At 40.7% G+C, this 22,842-nt stretch overlaps 1 protein-coding gene and 1 long non-coding RNA gene across 2 annotated transcripts; both read right to left on the bottom strand.

The window, feature by feature from the left end:
* Positions 1 to 1,862: 1,862 nt before the first annotated feature.
* Positions 1,863 to 2,956, bottom strand: LOC133125114 (uncharacterized). Its single transcript, XR_009708383.1, has 3 exons — positions 2,858 to 2,956; positions 2,437 to 2,546; positions 1,863 to 2,179 (listed from the first exon to the last, which is right to left on the bottom strand). It is a non-coding gene; the product is annotated as an uncharacterized LOC133125114 (long non-coding RNA).
* A 7,361-nt stretch (positions 2,957 to 10,317) lies between these two features.
* On the bottom strand, positions 10,318 to 22,000 carry arl13a (ADP-ribosylation factor-like 13A). The gene is made up of 10 exons (XM_061237066.1): positions 21,919 to 22,000; positions 19,869 to 19,973; positions 19,013 to 19,083; positions 18,212 to 18,461; positions 16,428 to 16,533; positions 14,975 to 15,177; positions 14,656 to 14,758; positions 13,545 to 13,809; positions 10,566 to 10,682; positions 10,318 to 10,430 (listed from the first exon to the last, which is right to left on the bottom strand). Exons 2-10 carry the CDS (start codon positions 19,925 to 19,927, stop codon positions 10,375 to 10,377), a joined length of 1,230 nt encoding a protein of 409 aa, XP_061093050.1. The 5' UTR covers positions 19,928 to 19,973; positions 21,919 to 22,000; the 3' UTR covers positions 10,318 to 10,374.
* Between the last annotated feature and the right edge of the window lie 842 nt (positions 22,001 to 22,842).

Below are 22,842 nucleotides of genomic sequence, written 5' to 3'. Positions count from 1 at the left end.
CCCCACTGTTTTACGCCTTTTTCTTTTTGCTCTTACAGTGCAAAGTGGTATGTAAGGCCGTAGATTTTTTTTTGTATCCATTAACATCTGTGTCTTCTGTGTGAGATTGTAGTCAAGAAGTACTGTACAAGACCAGAGTTCATATGTTTTTAATTAAATGTACATCATTCCAGTAGATACCTAGATATGTGGTTTTGTGATACGTATACAGGACTTAGGCTTTCCAATCCTGATTTGCTTTGGTAGCACTGTTTTTTTTTTTGTTTTTTTGTTTTTTTTTAAATAACATGTCTTATGTCCTCACAATACTTTCACTTGTCAAAATTAATTAGCACAATAATTTGAGAGGGAAAGCTTGACAATATGTATTCTCTGGAAGCATTTACAGTACTGTGCAAAAGTCTTAGGCACCTGTATAACATTCTGTACAGATAAGATTATTTCAAAAATAATTCAATGAAAGGTCCTTGTAGAGACTTTTTGATCAAACAAAGGTCGCCGAGAGGCTTAGGTTGGCTCGTTGCTGTCTCACTCGTTCCATTGAATTCATGTCCAGTCGAACGTAAACTTGATGGTGTTTATTACGATCGAAGTCAAACGTTATTAAACGTGATGAAACTTATTCAAACAAACAAAACGAAAACATGACGTGGCGTACGGTTAACAGAAAATATCCTGACCCCCTCTCTCTCTGTCCTTCCTGTCCAAGGCCCTCCCCCCACCTTTGTAGGTAAAACCACACCCACACAAACGATTAGGACCACAATCAAAAAATTATTAGACAATAAGCAAAGGAAGATATACAGGCTCATAAGCAATAAATATAAACATACAAACAAAATTAACATGATGAAATATTATGGCTCATACAGTCATAAATAAACATACTATACATTTTACATTACATTTTAGTAATTTGGCAGAATGGTTAAAAACTGAAACAAATCAATATTTTTTGTGACCACCCTTCGGCGTTAAAACTGCATCACTTCTCTGTGATGGCCAATGCTGTCCTGCAATTCTATAAGACAACCAGCAGGGAGGTTGTTCCAAACAGGTTGGAGAACTTGCCACAGTTCTTCTGCAGACTTTGGTTGGTTCCTTGCTTCCGATCTCAGACAGCCTACATCAAGTGTAAAAAGTAGTAAATTGCTTACAGTAACATGTTACTTTTTCTTAATTAAATAGAAAAATGTCTCTGTCTCTCTTTTGGAAAATATGAAAAAATTAATATTTGGAAATCTCAAATGTGTTATTTTATACTAACACACACAAAAAAATTAAGATATATATGATAAAGTCTAGGGTGCCTAAGACTTCTGCATGGTATTGTATGTAGAAATCAGTTGAACAGTTGGTACTGTGTATATATGAATATGGATGAAATAAACGTTTAAAACTGCTTAAAGTGTCAACGTTTCGCGCAGGAAATTCTGAGGGCGGCGGAGGCGGGGTTGGCGGGGTTGGAGGGGGACCTGCGCACTCGTACTGATGCTGATGTCGAGAAACAGAAAACGGCATGTCGCGCAATAGAATGGGAAACTCACATCGCGCAATGTTATTTGAAAACCGGCAAATGCCACTGTTCGACTTCACCCTGCGACGCAGTCGGATTTCTTATTTTTATTTTTAATCGATTGTTATTTTTTTAATCCATCGTTAGTTACGCACTAACTAACAACTGCGAGAAACACTGGATTTTGTCTGCTGTATGATAGGTGTATTCATTTCCAGAAAATATCACTGAAATTATATTTCCACAGGCACAATAAAGCAAAATCATTCAGCCAATCCGGGAATTAATTTCATTGTGCCACAATGGGCTGAACTAATGTGTCCTTTTGCAGGTAGCCTCTATTAACACAGGTCAATATGTTACTTTATTCATTTTAATAATGGAGAGTACAATCAAAATGGCGGAGACGTGGGCTAATTTGAAGTATGAACCTTACTAAGAGGCAAGCAATCCGTTCACTGAAACAAGCATGATGTCTCTTTATTAATAGGTGGCACTAGACATAAAAGAAGCTGCAAAACTGCCATTCCACTCAGTATTAATTGTCAGTAGGTAAAACCACTCTTGTCTCTTGTTATTTCGATCACATGTCCCTGCGGAGGTTCATCGCTGTTCCCGTAGCAGGCAACACGTAGGAACTCCGTGACATACAGCAGGAGATCCCTGCAAAAGCACACGTTTAAGCTTACCCACCGGTTTTAGAGCACACTACAGATATTCTAATATTCTCAAAATGTGTGTGGCTTTCCACTGCAGATATTAACTCCAAAGTCAAACGGCTAAACATGGTCTTGAGAAAAGGTTTACGCGACAACTTGTTTTCTATTTTCCTGGTAGAAATACAAGAGTGTCACGCACGCATGCACACAGACACACACATGTAAAACAGAAAGCTAATAATATACAGTTGAGCTACTTACTGCGAAGTTACTCCAAGTTCTCGCATTCAATGAGAAATAACAGTCATGGGCTGATTCTTCAACCAAAATCTTTCAACGTCAGAAACGCCCATTTCCTCCACTTTATGTTTCTGTATAAATGTACATTAAATAAAACAAACAGGCCATAACATACACGGCTTCAGCACTACAGTCTATGCTTTCGCATCGTTTGAAAGATAGATCTGTAAAACGATGGCTGCACTGACATACGGATGCAATCATAACTAACGTACCATTCGATCATATTCACAGGGATAATCGTTTAATGTAGCAAACTACCTAGCTAGTGAACGAACGAACTATGTAGAAACTCCGAAAGGGAGCTTCCAGCAATACTTCAGAAGTACCATAATTTGTTTAAATGCGAGTTTGATAGCTAGCCGATGGTAAGGTTACCTACCAGCTGCCGAGTCGTTCCTTCCATCCTTGCTGAAAAAGAGAAAGAAATAAAGTTAAGGCTCGCTGTGGTGGAACCGGCAAACTGTAAAATGTAAAAATACGAATTGGGCGGAGCAGGAGGCGTGAACGAATCAACAGACAAGCGAGTGCGCGATAGCACACATTTTGGGTTGTCCTATGCAAATCAGTTTAAGCTTTTCACCAATCAGCTGGGGCTTTCAACCAGATTTCCCGAAATTGTTGTACTTTGTATACATGCTGTAAGTAAGCGGGACTGGGTGTCATAACACATATCACAAACCGGATACGAAATGTGGCGAAACTGCAGCGACTGCTTTACTCATGTATGAGAGAAAGTATTGTTCTTTATAACAGGTTTCATTTCCTTCCCCCCTGACACCCAAATCACCACACAGATCTCTGCCTGCTTGGCTGATATCTCTGCATGGATGACTTCCCATCACCTGAAGCTCAACCTTGCCAAAACTGAGCTTCTCTACATCCCTGCTAAGTCCTCTCCGTCAATCGACCTCTCACTGACTGTGGAGGACTTTGTAGTTTCCTCCTCCCGTACGGCAAAGAATCTTGGGGTGACTCTTGATAACTGCCTCTCCCTGGCTCCACAAGTATCCTCCACTGCCAGAACCTGCAGGTTCTTTCTGTTTAATATACGCCGCATCCGTCATCTCCTGACGGAGAAAGCCACCCAGCTCCTAGTCCAGGCGCTCGTCATTTCCCGCCTGGATTACTGCAACTCCCTCCTAGCCGGTCTCCCAGCGCGCCATCAAGCCCCTCCAGCTGGTCCAGAATGCTGCAGCCCGCTTGATCACCAGTCAGCCCAGGTCGGCTCATGTCACCCCGCTTCTCATTGGCCTCCACTGGCTTCCTATTGCCGCACGCATCCGATTCAAGGCCCTAGTGTTGGCATTTCAGGCTGCTAAGGGGACTGCCCCACATTACATACAATCCCTGATCACTCCCTACTCCCCAGCTAGACCACTCCGGTCTGCCAGCTCTGGTCGCCTTACGATTCCCTCTCTACGGGCACCTGGCGGTCGAGCTGCACGTTCACGCCTGTTTTCCGTTCTGGTTCCTCAGTGGTGGAATGACTTGCCTACCACTGTCAGGACAGCAGAATCCCTCCCCCTATTTCGACGCAGACTCAAAACACACCTCTTCAAACTCTACCTTAGTCCCCCCTCCTGATTTACCCCGCCCCCCCCTTCTGATACCCCTATCCCTGTCTAACCCCCCCCCCAAAAAAAAAAAAAATTAAAAAAAAAAAAAAAATTTAAAAAAAATTGCACTTATGATGACGACTATATGTTTAGAACAGCAGTCCAGGTGTATTTTTCTAGTTCTGGATGTGATGCTTTGACTTGTGGTAGAACCTATGCACTTGTAAGTCGCTTTGGATTAAAAGCGTCTGCCAAATGACTAAAATGTAAAAATGTAAAATGTAAATAAAACACTGCAGGAATACTTTAAAATGTTGAATTTATCACGATTGGTGGGAATTATTGATATAATTGAAAATGTACAAACTGAAATATCCAACTGTATATATATTTTTTGGCCAAATGGGTTCAAGAACCCGGAACCTCTGATGGTGGTATCATACCGTACCCGTGTCTGCCAGGCCCGTGTCTGCCTGGTGGCGGCGGGGATGCCTGTGTCTGCCTATGGCCCGTGTCTCCGTGTCTGCCGGGCTCGTGGGGGTTCCCCGTGTGTGCTAAAATAATTCTGCTTAGCTGGAATTTTAATGTGACGAAATTACTGTTTTTGTGGCCTTTAAGGGCTCATTTTACCAGCATTCCATCAATGTTAAATGAAAATGTGGTTTTATTGGTTATTCAAAATCTTTACATTTTAAAAATATTATTCTTCTTTTTTTATTATTATTTTTAAACACACTCAATAACACACCCATTTAAACAGACATTTAAACTAATGAGACAAAGACATCAAAAGAATGAAAACAAACTTCAAGAAATAGTGATTACAAAATAAGAAAAACTTAGCAAAATCAATATCTTATCCAAAAAAACAAAAACAAAGGTGGTTCTAAAAGACCGAAAAAGTAGAATTTTACTCAGGTTTTGCTGTCCCGAGAGGCTTCTGTGTCCCTTGGCGGGTGGACTACATGATGAACTCATCCGAATGGTCCACGCCCCACTTGCCTCTAGCCAGGTTTCCGCTGCTGTGCGTGTCCGCCGGAGCCTGCTGGAGGAGGTTTTGTTTTGTTTCACGCCTCCTCTCCGCCCAATTCGTACTTTTCACATCATATACTTGTCCGTTCCACCACAGCGAGCCATTATTTCTTTCTCTTTTTCAGCAAGGATGGAAGGAACGACTCGGCAGCTGGTAGGTAACCTTAACATCGGCTAACTATCTAACTCGCCTATAAACAAATGAGGGTACTTCTGAAGTATTGCTGGCAGTTTCTACATAGTTCGTTAGTTTACTTGCTAGGTAGTTTGCTACATTAAACGATATTATCCCTGTGAATATGATCGAATGGTACGTTAGTTATGATTGCATCCGTATGTCAGTGCAGCCATCGTTTTATAGATCTATCTTTCAAACGATGCGAAAGCATAGACTAGTGCTGAAGCTGTGTATGTTATGGCCTGTTTGTTTTATATATTTAATGTACATTTATACAGAAACATAAACTGGAAGAAATGGGCGTTTCTGATGTTGAAAGATTTTGGTTGAAGAATCAGCCCATGACTGTTATTTCTCATTTAATGCAAGAACTTGGAGTAACTTCGCAGTAAGTAGCTCAACTGTATATTATTAGCTTTCTGTTTTACAGGTGTGTCTGCGTGCATGCGTGCGTGACACTCTTGCATTACTACCAGGAAAATAGAAAATAAGTTGTCGCGTAAACCTTTTCTCAAGACCGTGTTTAGCCGTTTGACTTTGGAGTTAACATGTGCAGTGGAAAGCCACACACATTTTGAGACAATTAGAATATCTGTAGTATGCCCTAAAACCGGTAGGTAAGCTTAAACGTGTGCTTTTGCAGGGATCTCCTGCTATATGCCACGGAATTCCTACGTGTTGCCTGCTACGGGAGCAGCGATGAACCTCAGCGGCACGAGCTTGTTCAGAAAACCTGTGGTTTCATCAGACAGTTAAATGCCCACGTGAGTATGAATTCATCATACTGTAAAAGTGTGTTATACATTGTGCAAAAAATCGGATTCATGAGTATGATTATTGTCACTGTATTTAGTAAATTGTAGTTTTAAAAGTTTATTTCATCCATATCCATATATACAGTACCAATTGTTCAGGCAATCGTTTGTATTTGTACCATTTTATGGTCACTTAGCAGGCATTGCTACAGATATGCAACAAGCTGGTAATCATAAAGGATTGCCTGAATGGACACTGAGGAATAATTATCGTGTTTTCTTTTGTGGTTTTTTTTGTAGAACTGGAATCTGACCTTCACAGACTCAGGTCATCCCGTGTTGGTTGACATCCCACCATTCTGCTCAAGAGTCCAGGACTGGTGAAAGGAGCAGAGGGGTGTGAGGTGGCCAAAAAACTGGCAAAAACAAGGAATCAACTAACTGTACATTTTTCTCAATAAACAGAATACTGAGAAATCTTGTACAAATTATGTACATTTTTGGTGATTTCTGCATACAGTACTGTGCAGAAGTCTTAGGCACCCTAGACTTTATGATATATATGTTGTTTTTTTTTTGCGTGTGTTAGTATAAAATAACACATTTGAGATTTCCAAATATTCATTTTCCAAAATATTAAATTTTTCAGATACATTTTTGTATTTAATGAAGAAAAAATAACATTAATTTAAGCAATTGACTTTTTACATAAACACTTGATGTAGGCTGTCTGAGATCAGAAGCAAGGAGCCAACCAAAGTCTGCAGAAGTGTGGCAAGTTCTCCAACCTGTTTGGAACAACCTACCTGCTGGAAGTGATGCAGTTTTAACGCCGAAGGGTGGTCACAAAAAATATTGATTTGATTCAGTTTTTAACCATTCTGCCAAATTACTAAAATGTATAGTATGTTTATTTAGGACCTTTCATTGAATTATTTTTGAAATAATCTTATCTGTACAGAATGTTATACAGGTGCCTAAGACGTTTTGCACAGTACTGTAAATGCTTCCAAAGAAAACATATTGTAAAGCTTTCCCTCTCAAATTATTGTGCTAATTAATTTTCACATCTGAAAGTATTGTGAGGACATACGACATGTTATTAAAAACAACAACAAAAAAAACAATCAGTGCTACCAAAGCAAATCAGGATCGGAAAGCCTAAGTACTGTATACGTATCACAAAACCACATATCTGTGTATCTACTGGAATGATGTACATTTAATTAAAAAAGTATGAACTCTGGTCTTGTACAGTACTTCTTGATTACAATCTCAAAGTTTTAGCCTGCAATCAATTGTCAAAAAAGTACCCAGTGTCAGAGCAGTATGGGAATCTTACTATTTTCAGGGCATACAATGGGCTCCAGAATTATTGGAATTATTATTAATATAAATTGAGAAAAAAGGCTGCATATAAAAAAACAACATGGATAATCATCTATATTTTATGTTCAAACATAAGGGAAAACATGTTACTTTATTTCAATTAATTTACTCTCAAGTACTGATGTTTTTTTTTTTTTGGTAATCAAATTTTTCTGAAAGCCACAGGTGCCAAAATTATTGGCGCCCCTAACAATTATTGTAAATAAAAACAAATTGAAATTGGCAATCCAATTTTACTTAATTTTGTTAATCTTAGTCTACTGGAATTATATCGTGTCACTGCATCACTTCCTGTTTCACTAGAGTATGAAAATTATGTAACACACATGCAAAATCAGCATGGGAAAAGCCAAAGAACTCTCAATTCAGAAGACACAGATGGTAATGGATACAAGAAAAGGGGCTAAACATACCACTTTACACTGTAAAAATGCGTAAAACACATGAAATGATTGCAATTTTGTCAGGAAGCGCATCATATCTCCACGGATGGGAAGGAAGATGGTGAGGGAGGCCATAAGTACAAGGATCACAGTTTAGAAATTGCAGAGTGATTGTGTCTTGGGGTTACCAAGTCTCAAAAAGAACTATAAAATAGCTCCTCCATACAGACAGCCCTTACTGAGCACAGTAAACTAAACCAAACAGCTTGAGTTTGCCAAACCTCATTAGAATAATCACTAGAAGAGAGGGCTATGGTCCGATCAGATCAAAATTTACCACACACAATTGACTGGTTTAGCGGCAAAATGGAATGCATACAAGGAAAGGCATCTCATACCTATTGTCAAATATGGCGGCAGGCAGAGCTAGTGAGCGGAGCGGAGAGGAGCGCGAGCGACCGAGGAGCGGAGCGGATGGAATTTTGTTGGAGCGCGGAGCGCTTTTTAATTTAGAGGCCGGAGCGGCCGCTCTGTTTCGCTCCAATTTCGCTCCGCTCACCGCTCACACCATGAGTCTGAGGCATGCCCAAATCCACCCAGAATTCATTTCTTCCTAATACAACCAAGACCGTTAAACTTCAAAAATGGGCCATTGTAAACTCGTTCCTGGAGATTGAGTTCGCAAAATATTTTAGAAAGGAAACTGATAAGTCATACAAGTGCACTATTCCTACCAAACAACTAGATACCAACAATATAGAGCAAGAACAACCATGTGGTGACATTATTTCAGTGAGTAAAGATTCATTTTGGAATCTAAGAAGACTCATTTCGCGGAAACATGAGCGTGTGCGACGCGAACACACGCAGAGCAAAGAAAACGTGAGCAATGTGAATATGCTTCATATCAAGTAGAAGGTTAAATTAAATACAGGCTAATAATACAAAGAAATTAGTTTTGCCATTCAAAGTAGGCCTAATACGATTTAAATTTTTTTTACTTATCGCTGTTCATGAAATTGTATTTCATTTTTTAGGCTTATGTGTATCGACGTTGCCTTTCTTTAAAAAGAAAGGTTCCGTGAGTGTAAATAGTTCTTTAGGATATAAGTTTTCTGTTTAAGGTGACAATTCGGCTTGTAGATTATTTCTCCCTCTTTTAAATTGGAGCGAGCGTGGAGCGATTTCACTGGAGCGGAAGGATTTTTAAGTGGAGCGCGGAGCGAAATTGAGCGGAGCTGCCTGACGCGAATTTGAGCGGAGGAGCGGCCGAGTGAACAGCCACCTGAGCGAGGAGCGGGATATTCTGACCGTTCAGCTCCTCTCACTAGCTCTGGTGGGAGGTCATTGATGTTTTGCTGCCAGTGGTCCAGGGACAATATTCAAGATCAATGGCACAATGAATTCAACAAAGTACCAGGAAATCTTGGCTGAAAATTCCGTTACCTCTGCTAGGTGACTAAGACTTGGCAGTTGGTAGATTATCCAAACATACATCAAAATCCACACAGAAGGTAAAAAAACAACCATATTCTGCAATGGCCATTTCAGTCTCCAGACTTAAATCCCATCAAAAACCTGTGGCCTGAACTGTGGTCTGACGGGGGTATCCCAAGGACATCAAGGATTCTGAAAAGTTCTGCATGGAGGAATTGTCAAAAATCCCATTCAAATGTGTTCTCTAACCAAATTAATCTTAAATAAACATATTAAATCACAGGTGTCAATAATTGTGGAATCTGTTTCTATTTTTTTGGTTGATTCCAACGAATCATTAATAAAGCACATTACTTTGCATATGTGGGAAAATAAAGCTTATGTCAGTAACTATTATTTTTTAATTGACAGCATATTGTGCATATTAATCAAGGGTGCCAATAATGCTGGAGCCCACTGTAACTGTCAACCTGGCTGATGCCTCTTGTCTTTATACAGCAAACTGTAGAATCGAAGAAACTGTAGATCTTTGATTTCCCAGATAGCAGCTCCAGCCCGGAGTTGCTTGCGGTCTCGATTATTGTAGTTTTTGATGTTAATTCCAATTTAGCTATGAAAAATATGGCTCATAACAACCAAATAAAAAAATACTTAGCCAAGTGGCATGTTAATGATAATGGCCTGTTAATGGCTATATATTAAAGAGGAAATTACCTTTTAGATATTTGCTGAGGACCCCCTTAATTTGCCAAGACTCCTGATTTGATGGCCTTCTCTGATTACTTTCATTTTAAGGTTTGGTTCAGAACAGTGGAACCAGGAACTTGTAGATGATCTTGCTCTTTCCTGGCTCATTCACACTGCTAGGTTAGGATTTTCTCTCTTACTACCTGATCAACTAGAATCAAGACATAAGGTGTAGACACCCACTCACTCCCTTGAGTGTACTCAGTACGCTGAAGTCTGAAGGTCTCAGCTGGCGGTAGCATCACACACCCCAAGCTTTACTGAGGCCTGTTGCACCAGCAAAACGCATTCAAAACGAATAACACAAGCAACAATGGGAAAAAAAAACAAATACCACAACCAGTTATTGATCATGTTATGGTTTTTTGCGTGTGATAAAAAGGATTTGCATGTGCTACAGGTCTTAGTAAGCCAGGCCCTTATCGTCCCTGGTCCTGACGAGCCTTCAGAGCCAAGATGGCTTTTCTGTAGAGGTCTGTCGGAGAAAGAAACAGTCATTTGTGTCCTGTTAAATAAACAACTTCCAATAAGTAGCTTATTTTTGGTACATTTCTTCCTACATTTCTTCCTCCACAGGAGTACAGAAATGTGGGAGAAACAGAGCTCTTACCAAAAGTAGCAGAAAGGTCCACTGGTTGAGAATATCCGGCTGGAATCTGTTCAGTGTTAATTTTGTTTTTCCCCTTCACTTTTACCATCTTTCTCTTTTTTTTTTTTTCTCCTTTTCCTGTGTGAGAAAAACACCATTTTGTTGCGTTAGTTCAGACTGCAGAAAAGCAAGCAAAAACATTCTGAAAAAACCTTAGGGCCCGATAAAACAGAATGTAATTAAATTCTGTTTAATTTAATATACAGTACTGTGCAAACGTTTTAGGCAGGTGTGAAAAAATGCTGTAAAATAAGAATGCTTTCAAAAATAGTAATGTTAATTGTTTATTTTTATCAATGAAGAACAAAAGCATAAACAGAAGAAGTGAATGAACAGAAGAAAAATCTAAATCAAATCAATATTTGGTGTGACCACTCTTTGCCTTCAAAACAGCATCAATTCTTTTAGGTATACTTGCACACAATTTTTCTCGGTATATAGGTTGTTCCAAACATCTTGGAGAACTAGCCACAGTTCTTCTGTGGATTTAAGCAGCCTCATATGCTTCTGTCTCTTCATGTACAGTGCATCCGGAAAGTATTCACAGCACTTCACTTTTCCCACATTTTGTTATGTTACAGCCTTATTCCAAAATTGATTAAATTCATTTTTTCCCTCCAAATTCTACACACAATACCCCATATTGACAACGTGAAAAAAGTTTTTTGGAGATTTTTGCAAATTTATTAAAAAAAAAAAATTAAGAAATCACATGTACATAAGTATTCACAGCCTTTGCCATGAAGCTCAAAATTGAGCTCAGGTGCATCCTGCTTCCACTGATCAACCTTGAGATGTTTCTACAGCTTAATTGGAGTCCACCTGGTAAATCCAGTTGATTGTACATGATTTGGAAAGGCACACACCAGTCTATATAAGGTCCCACAGTTGACAGTGCATGTCGGAGCACAAAATAATTGTCTGTAGACCTCCGAGACAGGATTGTCTCGAGGCACAAATCTGGGGATGGGTACAGAAAACTTTCTGCTGCTTTGAAGCGTCCAATGAGCACAGTGGCCTCCATCATCCGTAAATGGAAGAAGTTCGGAACCACCAGGACTCTTCCGAGAGCTGGCCACCCGTCTAAACTGAGCAATCGGGGGAGAAGGGCCTTAGTCAGGGAGGTGACCAAGAACCCGATGGTCACTCTGTCAGAGCTCCAGCGTTCCTCTGTGGAGAGAGGGGAACCTTCCAGAAGGACAACCATCTCTGCAGCAATCCACTAATCAGGCCTGTATGGTAGAGTGGCCAGACGGAAGCCACTCCTTCGTGAAAGGCACATGACAGCCCGCCGGGAGTTTGCCAAAAGGCACCTGAAGGACTCTCAGACCATGAGAAACAAAATTCTCTGGTCTGATGAGACAAAGATTGAACTCTTCGTCGTGAATGCCAGGCGTCATGTTTGGAGGAAACCAGGCACCGCTCATCACCTGGCCAACACCATCCCTACAGTGAAGCATGGTGGTGGCAGCCACCGGCAGGAACTGGGGGACTAGTCAGGATTGAGGGAAAGGTGAATGCAGCAATGTACAGAAACATCCTGGATGAAAACCTGCTCCAGAGCGCTCTTGACCTCAGACTGGGGCGATGGTTCATCTTTCAGCAGGACATTCAAGCCAAGATATCAAAGGAGTGGCTTCAGGACAACTCTGTGAATGTCCTTGAGTGGCCCAGCCAGAGCCCAGACTTGAATCCGATTGAACATCTCTGGAGAGATCTGAAAATGGCTGTGCACCGACGCTCCCCATCCAACCTGATGGAGCTTGAGAGGTGCTGCAAAGAGGAATGGGCGAAACTGCCCAAAGATAGGTGTGCCAAGCTTGTGGCATCATATTCAAAAAGACTTGAGGCTGTAATTGCTGCCAAATGTGCATCAACAAAGTATTGAGCAAAGGCTATGAATACTTATGTACATGTGATTTCTTAGTTTTTATTTTTAATAAATGTGTTAAAATTTCAAAAAAACTTATTTCATGTGATTATGTGGTGTTGTGTGTAGAATTCTGAGGGGAAAACATGAATTTATTCCATTTTGGAATAAGGCTGTAACATAACAAAATGTCGGAAAAATGAAGCGCTGTGAATACTTTCCGGATGCACTGTAATCCCAGACAGACTCAATGATGTTGAGATCAGGGCTCTGTGGGGGCCATACCATCACTTCCAGGACTCCTTGTTCTTCTTTACGCTGAGGGTAGTTCTTAATGACATTGGCTGTGTCTTTGTCCTGCTGCAGAATAAATTTGGGGCCAATCAGATGCCTCCCTGATGATATTGCATGATGGATAATTATCTGCCTGTACTTCTCAGCATTGAGGAGACCAAATCCCCAACAGAAATGCAGCCCCAAACTTGTAAGGAACCTCCACCATGCTTCACTGTGTCCTGCAGACACTCATTCTTGTACCACTCTCCAGCCCTTCAGTGAACAAACGTCCTGATACAGCCAAAAATTTCAACTTTGACTCATCAGTCCAAATATTTCATTTTGACTCATCAGTTCAGTTTCTGCACCCCAGTTCCTGTGTTTTCGTGCATAGTAGAGTCGCGTGGCCTTGTTTTCACACACCAAATATTGATTTGATTTAGATTTTTCTTCTGTTCACTCACTTTGCATTTTGTTAATTGATAAAAATGTTTTTGAAAGCATTCTCACTTTACAGCATTTTTTTCACACCTGCCTAAAACTTTTGCACAGTACTGTATATTAATACTCATCTTAGGGGATCATTTAAAGAGGACAATATATATTGTATATACATTATGTAACATGCATGAATATCTGTGTGTATCTGTGTACTATTTGCACATATATACACGTAAATGTATATGTATAAAACTGAGTATATAAGGCTCTAATTCCTACACGAATTACACATTATAATATTCATATAATGACCGAAAAAATGTATGTATGTACATTCGGTGAATGATGACTACCTTTCTTTGTGTTTGATTGTTCGATGTCAGGTGTCTCTGGGAGCTCCAGAGTCTGTTCTTTCATTTGGGTCATGCAGGCCGGCTTTGCGCGGTTACGCGGTACCAGGGCAGCGCTGGCTTTCTCCTTTTGCTCACTGTGTTCTTGCTCTGCCTCAGCATCCCCCGGCTCCTCCTCTTCCTCCCTCTTGCCAGTGCTGTTCTTCATGGCATCCTTAGTCTTCACCTGCTGCTTCTTCCTCTTCACCTTCTTTCTCAAAGTGTTTTCCTGTAATTGGTTGCAGCAGATGGATGGGTTCAGAAGCAAGAGCAATACTATAATCCATTACATTACAATAACGGCATTTGGCAAACACTCTTATCCAGAGCGACGTACAACAAAGTGCATACCCATAACCAGGGATGAGTGCGCTGAAAGACCCTAGAGGGAAGTACAATTTCATCTGCTACCTGCACAACAAAGATAAGGACCAGGGCCTATTTGAATTATTTTTTTTTTTTTTTTTCTTTTATTGTTTTAACAAACAAACAAAGCAAAAGTATGACCAAACCCTTTAACTAGCCAAACTAAAAATACTGATGCACAAAAAAGTTAATCACAGAAAGACAACAATTAAGGTTCACAGGAAAGTAGGGAGGGACGGGGAGAGGTGCTGCTTGAAGAGGTGCGTCTTCAGTTTGCGCTTGAAGGTGGGAAGAGATTCTTCAGTTATGACCTCAACGGGGAGTTCGTTCCACCACCGTGGAGCCAGAACAGACAGTAGTCTTAGGTGAGGTGGAAGTTCGGAGAGGGGGAGGTGCCAAGGGGCCTGTGGAGGCTGAACGAAGAGGTCTGGCAGGGGTGTAGGGTTTGATGATTTTTTGTAGGTAAGCTGGGGAAGACCCCTTAACTAGCACCAATGTTTTGAATTTGATGCGAGCCATGACAGGCAGCCAGTGGAGGGAAGTAAGCAGGGGGGTGACATGTGAGTATTTGGGAAGGTTGAAGACCAGACGAGCTGCTGCATGTTTACTTTCGGTTATAATACCAGGAAAATATTGGAATCGATAAGGAAACAAATCAATAAATAAGACTGATAAAGCTGTAGATAGTGAGAGGGAGGCAAGCACTCACCTTTTCCAGGACATTTTGAATGGGCTCCAGTTTGCTCCTTGGTTGAGGTAACTTTTCTTTCTGGGGACGCGATAGACCAGTTTCAGGCTTGCTGGTGTGGATTCTACATCAAAGCACAGCACACACAACACAGTGAATTAATTTATTGTCCTGGGACTACCTGCTCTCTGCGAAGCTGAAATCCCCCCTGAAAGCCCGTAATAATCACTGATTGGGCTTGTTTTATGAACAATAATAATTATCTAGATTTCACAAAGCCTAAGACCAGGTCTGACTATAACCTCAGAGTAGTCAGAAGGCATTAGCTTGGGCCGCTCACCTGTCCTCTTTGGACTTGCGCCCTTTCTCATTTTTGCCATGCCTGTCTTTTTCCTCGGAGTCCAGGGGCTGCCTGTTATCCCGTGAGACACGAGCACACAATTCGGGGTAGTCCAGACTCACAGCTCGCAGTAACCAACGCAGGCCCTGTAGCGTCTTCCTGTCCGACCACCTCCGGACATCCAGCATGGCGGAGCATGACTCCTAAGGGGCAAGACACCACACCGCTAAGCACTGACGTCTGCCCCTAGGCTCTTTTTGTGTGGTATCAAACCCAGACATTATCATCTGGGTCACCTTACATATGATCTGATTCAAACCAAATCAGATGACATTATTACATTACAGTATTGGCATTTGGCAGACGCTCTTATCCAGAGCGACGTACAACAAAGTGCATACCCATAACCAGGGATAAGTTCGCTGAAGGACCCTAGAGGGAAGTACAATTTCAACTGCTGCCTGTACAACAAAGATAAGGACGAGGGCCAATTTCTTTCTTTTTCTTCTTTTTTTTGAACAAACAAACAAACAAACAACAGAGCAAAAGTGACCAAAATTAACAATCCAAACACTGCTTACCTAGCCAACTAAAAATACCGATACACAAAGCAAGTCACAGAGACAACAATTAAGGTTCACAGGGAGGTAGGGAGGGATGGGGAGAGGTGCTGCTTGAAGATGAAACGTTGAACCAAGGTCCTGACCTTTAACTGTCATTAAAGATGCCACGACAGGGAGTTCCCTAAAATTCCAAATTCTGACTAAATTCAAAACCGTGGCTCTGGCTCAACCTGCCACCTAATCATCCCCTGATTTAACTGGCAAAAACCTTGTTCTCTCCCTCTTCGTCTCAGCTGGTGTGTGGTGAGCGCTCAGGTGCAAAATGGCAGCCGTGCATCACCCAGGTGGGTGTTACGCATTGGTGGTGGTTGAGGCGAGTTTCCCCCTCATCACTGTAAGTGTTTTTGAGTGTCTAGAAAAACACTGTATAAATATAATGATCTATCTATTTATTTAAATGGGTGGCAGACCACTCTAATAATACTGTATATCCAGAAGGAAGGGGGAGGGATATACCCTAAGAAGGAACTATAAAACCATAAAACCACCAAAACAATATCTAATAAATATATATTGCGTGCTGTCTCAAGAGATGGGTCTTCAGATTGAGTCACAATGATTATGCAGTCCAACGACAGAAGCAGGGCCAGTCATGACTGGGAGGAGTGACGAAGGAAGGACTGCCAGTAATCCAGAGGCAATGTTTTCTAAAATTTCATTTCACACCCTCTGACTCATTCTTCGCTTCATCTATGTTTCATCAACCTTCAAATATGTTATCTGCATCTGTATGTTGTGTGACTGTCTAAAGGTAATAATCAGCAAAGTGGAAATACCAGATCTAACTGACTGTGTTAGCAGGCTGCATGCTCTTGTGTAATTGCACTCACAATGTGGCAGAAAGACCGGCTGTGATTGACCAGTTTCTCCAAGGTCAGGGCCTCGATCAACTCGCTTCCCATTAAAGCACCCATCTTGTCCTGCTTGTTAGCCAGCCTAAAACACACACATACAAAAAGCACATTCACAGCGTCATTACGCACTTCCCCACACGTGGGTAAAAAAATAAAGAAATCACATGCTCTGCTCCAAAACATGCAATGTCACAAGCTGCTGCTTACAAAGCAATTCTGAATGTTTGGTGTTGTGGGAAAGTGTTACATTTCTGGTGTGCATTTTAGAAAATATAAACATGACCTTTGTTAAAATCAAACCAGACAAAGAGTTACATTTGTGTGTTAAATGCTGAGACTTAATTTTGGGTGTTAACTGCCTGCATTTGGCAAATTGGCAACAGCCACCTGATTCCCACCCACTCACTCAATCCCCAATTTCTATTTCATTGTATTTTTGCCTTTGTATAAAACATCATGTTTTGTGTACTAGAATTCATACATCATGAGTTACAACTAACACTGGAACATTAGTTGCAGTTGTAATGTGTGGTTATTTGCAATACTGTCACCTTCCAGTCTGGCCTTTCTACACTGACCTCTCTCATTAACAAGATGTTGCCCACAGAACTGCTGCTCACTGGATGTTTTTAGTTTTTCGCACCAGTCTCTGCAAACTCTAGAGATTGTTGTGCGTGAGAATCCCAGGAGAATCCCAGGAGATAAGCAGTTTCTGAGATTGTCTGGCACCATCATTCCATGGTCACTTAGATCACATTTCTTCCCCAATCTGACATTTGGTCAAACAACAGCTGAACCTCTTGACCATGTCTGCATGCTCTTAGGCATTTAGTTGCTGCCACATGTTTGGCTGATTAAATATTTGCATTTTCAAGTTGGTGTACAGGTTTAATAAATGGCTCACTGAGTGTATATTTCCAGTCTCTAGAATATGGAATATAAAAAAACCCTAAACTGCAAAAATTAATGAAGTTGTAAACTTAAAAAAAATACCACTAAGCATTAGGTAGTCCTCGACTGCAGTGATAGCTCTTGGATCGCTAACCACTGCAGTTGCAGTAGAGGACTACCCATAATGCAAAATAATAACTTTGTTATAGTTTGCAATTTTGCTGTTAAATAATAATAATAGAAATAATAATTGCTTAATTGTGTGTTTCTGACATTATCTTCTACACTGCTTATATTAGGTAAGCACTAATTATTTGCCATTTATGCAATACATCTGCTTTACACAGATTTACAATATTGTTTTTAAAACTCCTGAAATAGTCAAATATCTGAACACTTTATAAGTGTAGGAATTTAACACTTGGAAAAATAAACTCAATGTTGTCAAGTCAACACTCAGAAGGTGTTCAGTTTTGATATTCAACATGGTGTTCAACACTATCAAAAGTGTTAACACTTGTCCCACATGTACAAAATGTGTTGATTTCGACACCCGCAGTGTTAAATTTACTGTTTGAGAGAGGGGAACATTTCACACATGTAGCACCAGTTAATCAAATTTGGGCATTTGAATGGGGGAGGTTGCTGAGAGACAACCATCACAGCTGACTGAATCCCTTCCTGGGCAACATTGTCACCTATTTTCTGTTGCCCTGTGATTGCTTGCACACTCTGGGTTTGATACCAGACGGCAGAATCTATCGATACACTGGAGCAGTGAACCATCCAGCAGCCCTTAGCCATTTGAAAGGATGAAATGTGCGTTAGCCATTTGAAATCTGAGAGAGAAAACAGAGCGAGATCCTTACACAAGGAGGGGCTTGCCTGCCACCCTGGGCTGCTTCAGCAGGTCTGACAGGACCACCTTGACCTGTTGAAGCCGCACTCGGTCACTAGAGTCCACCACAAATATGATCCCGTGAGCTTCACTGTAGTGGTCCCTCCAGGCCTGGTGGGATTCAGGAGCTCCAGCCATATCCAGCAGGGTCACCAGGAAGTGGTCCACTCTCAGCTCTGTGCGGACGCATGCCTGCGTGGGGCTTACTTCACCGGGAAAAGCTACAGAGAGGGGTCACATTAATGACGAGATTAGATGGCACTTTAGTGATCCCACAAGGGTAAATACAGGTTGCCTCAACACTCAACAACAGTTAGAAAGTTAAAAACAAAAAGAAAGTCGCACAATAAAAATGAAAATACATACCTTACACAACTTTGCATTTAATCAATCAATGAGCTTGAATTATTGTACGGTTATACAATGTTTTGGAGTGTCCGTCAACTGCATATTTTGAAACCCGAATTTAAGGACTATAAACACAGGCAGAGGGAATATGTCAGTAAATCTTTTTCAATGATAGGAAGGGATTTACAATGGCCTTGTAACAATGTTGTAACACAAAAGTCTTACCTATTGCACCTTTAAGTATCTTTCTGAAGGGTGTCCTACCTGGGAATTCAACCTGCGGCCTACAGTTGCCGTGGCATTGAGAAAATTTGCTGTGTGTTGGCAGTACACACAACAAATGACTTTCTCACAGATTCAATGCCACGGCAACTCATGCACATTGCATTCTTGTAACGGTTAGCCGCTCCCCATATCAGGGTACCTTTCATGAGTCCCCTGATCATGGATGTTTTCCCTGCATTGTCAAGACCAACAACCAACACCGTGACCTTCCTGGAAAACATAAGTTTGAGATTGGTCAGAATCACTGTTAGCTGAAGGTAAAAGGAATGCTTGCAATGGTGACAGCAGGACGTTAGAGGGTTTGTAATTACAGAGTGTGTTTCTTTAGTCCAGTAACCACAGACATAGACCGTGGTTAATGGGCTGATTACCTGCCACATCTACTTTACAAAACCATACATTTCACTATTTCTGCAATTGTATTGGCAAATACCAATATTTAACCATTTTACTTGTCAGCACAGCAGGAAACATCTGTACAGTACAGCAGGAAACATTGTCAGATACAGGAACTGAATTTGACCATTTCTATTTTTCTGAATATGCACAACAAAAATGTATGATCTACATTTTGTTTTGGGGAATTTTACCAGGTAATTTATTGGTCCAGTTGTATCAACAACATAAAGTAAAACAACAACAACTCAGTTTTGTATACATTTATAAAGGCAGTGAGTTGATACACACACTCAACCATAATACAGTATTTTTATAGTTTTGTTCAAGAAAATAAGGTACAAACTGAACAACTCTCTCAAGAGTCCATCGGGGACCATCACTGCAACCAGTGGTCGCAGTAACATTCGGTTCATGAATTAAATATATTTGAAGTGTAACAATGACCATAGTCAATGTCAGGCAATGTTAGAACGTTCATGAACATTCTGCGATTTCAGTTGAGTGCCGGTGTACAAACCAGTCTAGTCTGAGGCAGCATTGATGGGTTACTCAGGGCTTACTGCTATCAGGACTGAGGTTGGCCGAAGCTCTCTCACCGAATGGGCTGCTGGAATTTGGAGACCCAGCTGCAGCAGTTGCTCATCAGGTTGAACATGTTTTGGTGTGAAGAGCACAGTCACCATTTTCCCTTCAGGCCATATCTGGGGGCATAAAAATGATCATCATGTCTTTGTCTCCAAGCCATATCTGACTCATACACACAGATATTATCTAGCAAATAAAAAGCGTGTCAGATTCAAACACAGAATAAGTAGAGGAGCATCAAAACAAACAGTTATGATAATATTCATACAACTTCTCTTTGAGGGAGTTAAAGTGCAACACATTCTAAAAGGAAGTTTCGGCAGTGAAATTCAGTATTCTTAAATCAGATATGAAACAATACATCTGTGATATAATGTGTATATGACTGTGTATAAGTTCCAGTGTCATCAACTAAAATGTATATTTGTCAATGTATTCATTTTCAGTTTCAGTTTCAGTTTATGTGCTGGTGTTGCCATTGGCACATCATGATCACAACAGCAGACCAGTGAGTTGCTTGTTCACAGTTCTGCTTATAGCCGCTATTTTTATTATACCTTACTTTTGCATTTATTAGTAAATTCGTGGCATTTTATATAGCATTTATAAGTTGAAAACTAAAATGTGATGCCCCAGGCTTGGTGGGAATCACACTGAGAAGAGGTAGGAAATGGAAGTGGATACTGAACAAGGGATGATGAGTGGTTAATTGATTAATGTCATAGTATCTACGCCAGAGGTGTCCAATCTTATCCTAAAGGGGCCGGCGTGGGTGCAGGTTTTTGTTTTAACCCAGCAATAACACACCTGATTATACTAATGAGCTCATCATGGTCTTTAATCAAGACCTTGACGATTAGAATCAGCTGTCTTAGTCCTGTGCTAAAACAACAACCCGCACACACACCGGCCCTTTCTGGATAAGATTGGACACTCCTGATCTACGCTGATCAAATGTTAGTCGGTTAATAAGTGTTAGTAATTAGGAATGGCCGAGCAGTGGTAGGTGAGACTAATGACGGGAATGTTAATTGATTAGTTAGTTAATATCTACTCCGGTCTAATGTTAGTTTGATTAATAATGGTTAGTACTGTACAAGGGAAAAACTAAGAATATCTGAAACGGCAGAGACAGTAAGGGAACAGCAGAAATACATGCAACACAAAACAGCGCAGGGATAATGCAGAAGTGTAGATAAAAACGTGATAAAGTAAGATAGTGTGAAAACTACGGATAGAATATTATTCTTAATATTAAGGATAGTCAGAAACACCCTGAAACGTGACGCGGAAAGCAGAACCTGACATAAAAGAGTAGTGCAAGACAACACTCTTTGTGAAAGGTTTTTTTTGATGATGACAGGTACATTCCTGCACTGCTATTTATGAGTCACTGTTTATGAACCGAGTGATTGCGTTACATTGTTGTCATTTAGAAACATTTCATCACCTTTCAGTGAGCATGATTACTGAAAGTTTACAGTTTAACAATATGACAACTCGAATGTGTGTTACAATAAATAAATAAATAAATAAATAAATAAATAAATAAATAAATAAATAAATAAATAAATAAATAAATAAATAAATAAACAGATCAGATGCAGTATGTCTGAGGAGCAGAAAGACCCAGTAGCAGATAAACTGGATATGAACTAGCTGTCCTGTTAATTTGTTCCATCTTTATAATCTGTGTCCATTTTGCATCTCAATGCAACCCCCAGGATCATGATGCCCATTACCTGCTTCCCCCAAAGTGAGGTTTTTTAGCATGACCCCACTATTTGAAACAGCAAAGCAACAACTAGCATGATGAGACAATTTTACTGCTGATAAGTTCATGAAAGTTTAATGTCAGAACTGACAAAGTCATTCAGACCTGAAACAAGAGGGCTTGCTTCTGCCAGTCAGTAAATTCTGCCTATCACACTATCCCTCATTACATGCTTGCTTGTGTATGCAGCATTAATCTTTGCTGAGTGTTGTTGAGATAAGTTTGAGAACAAGACCCAAGAGAGTATAAAAGTATGGAGGGGGGAGAAAAAAGATTGGTTTACTTACAGTAGGGTGTCTATATCCATGCGGTTGTTTGTATTAGCCACATCTCTGACATCTTGTACCACTCAGCGAACAACTAATCAGGCTCAAATCCTTCCAGTAATCCTGTAATCACCTCATACATATGGTGCAGTCTGGGAAACGCAGTCTCCATTTGTGTCACTCATTTAAGGGCTGTGCTCCCCATTGGATAGTCAGAATATTCTAATAGGATAAGTGTAGGTCAGTTTCAAGAAAGGCGTGTCACCATATGGAAAGCTGCTTGTGGCACCTGGTGACAACATTGGCTATTAATAGCTGAAATAGTGTGTTGGGGTGGGTGTCAAATCACATGAGCAATGTCACTGACTGCAATGGTGGTTGAAGTGAATGACGTTACACCCGTGTTCATTCACAAAAGATAGCCATACCTCCCATTGCAGTTGGTGGTTGGTTGTTGGCATAAGTTACTGATTCATTTATTCAGATACCTACATAGATTCATTTTTTAATTTGCTGGAGAACACTCAAAGCAACCGGACACTTTAGTCCTGGGCTGCCTAACCCTGGTCCTGGGGGTCTACTGTCTACGGTTTTCAATTCAAGTCTAATTCGGTGCAACTGATTCTACTAATTAGCTGCTCAACAAGCTCTCGAACTGCTGAATAAGGTATGCTTTGTTTAGGGTTGGTTTACGTTGGTGTATGCCTATTTACCGAAGATGTAGTCATACTCTCCTCTACTCTTAATTGTCTTCATGTCAATTCCATCAATCCATCCATTATCTGAACCCTGAACAGGGTCGCAGGGGGGGTGGAGCCTATCCCAGCATACATTGGGCGAAAGGCAGGAATACACCCTGGACAGGTCGCCAGTCCATTGTACACACACCATTCACTCACACACTCATACCCACGGGTAATTTAGACTCTCCAATCAGCCTAACCT

Source organism: Conger conger, chromosome 3 (assembly GCF_963514075.1).
Source record: "Conger conger chromosome 3, fConCon1.1, whole genome shotgun sequence".
In the NCBI taxonomy this organism is placed as follows: domain Eukaryota; kingdom Metazoa; phylum Chordata; class Actinopteri; order Anguilliformes; family Congridae; genus Conger; species Conger conger.
This window is presented reverse-complemented; position numbering and strand designations above follow the sequence as displayed.

What these genes read in the sequence shown, in the direction of transcription:
- arl13a (XM_061237066.1), bottom strand. Translation starts at nt 19,927, where the DNA reads ATGTTCAACCTGATGAGCAACTGCTGCAGCTGGGTCTCCAAATTCCAG. An exon ending in GCAGGCAAGCCCCTCCTTGT is followed by an intron (nt 16,534 to 18,211) that starts GTAAGGATCTCG and finishes TGTGTGTTTTAG; the next exon opens with GCTGGCTAACAAGCAGGACA. An exon ending in TTCAAAATGTCCTGGAAAAG is followed by an intron (nt 13,810 to 14,655) that starts GTGAGTGCTTGC and finishes AACCAATTACAG; the next exon opens with GAAAACACTTTGAGAAAGAA.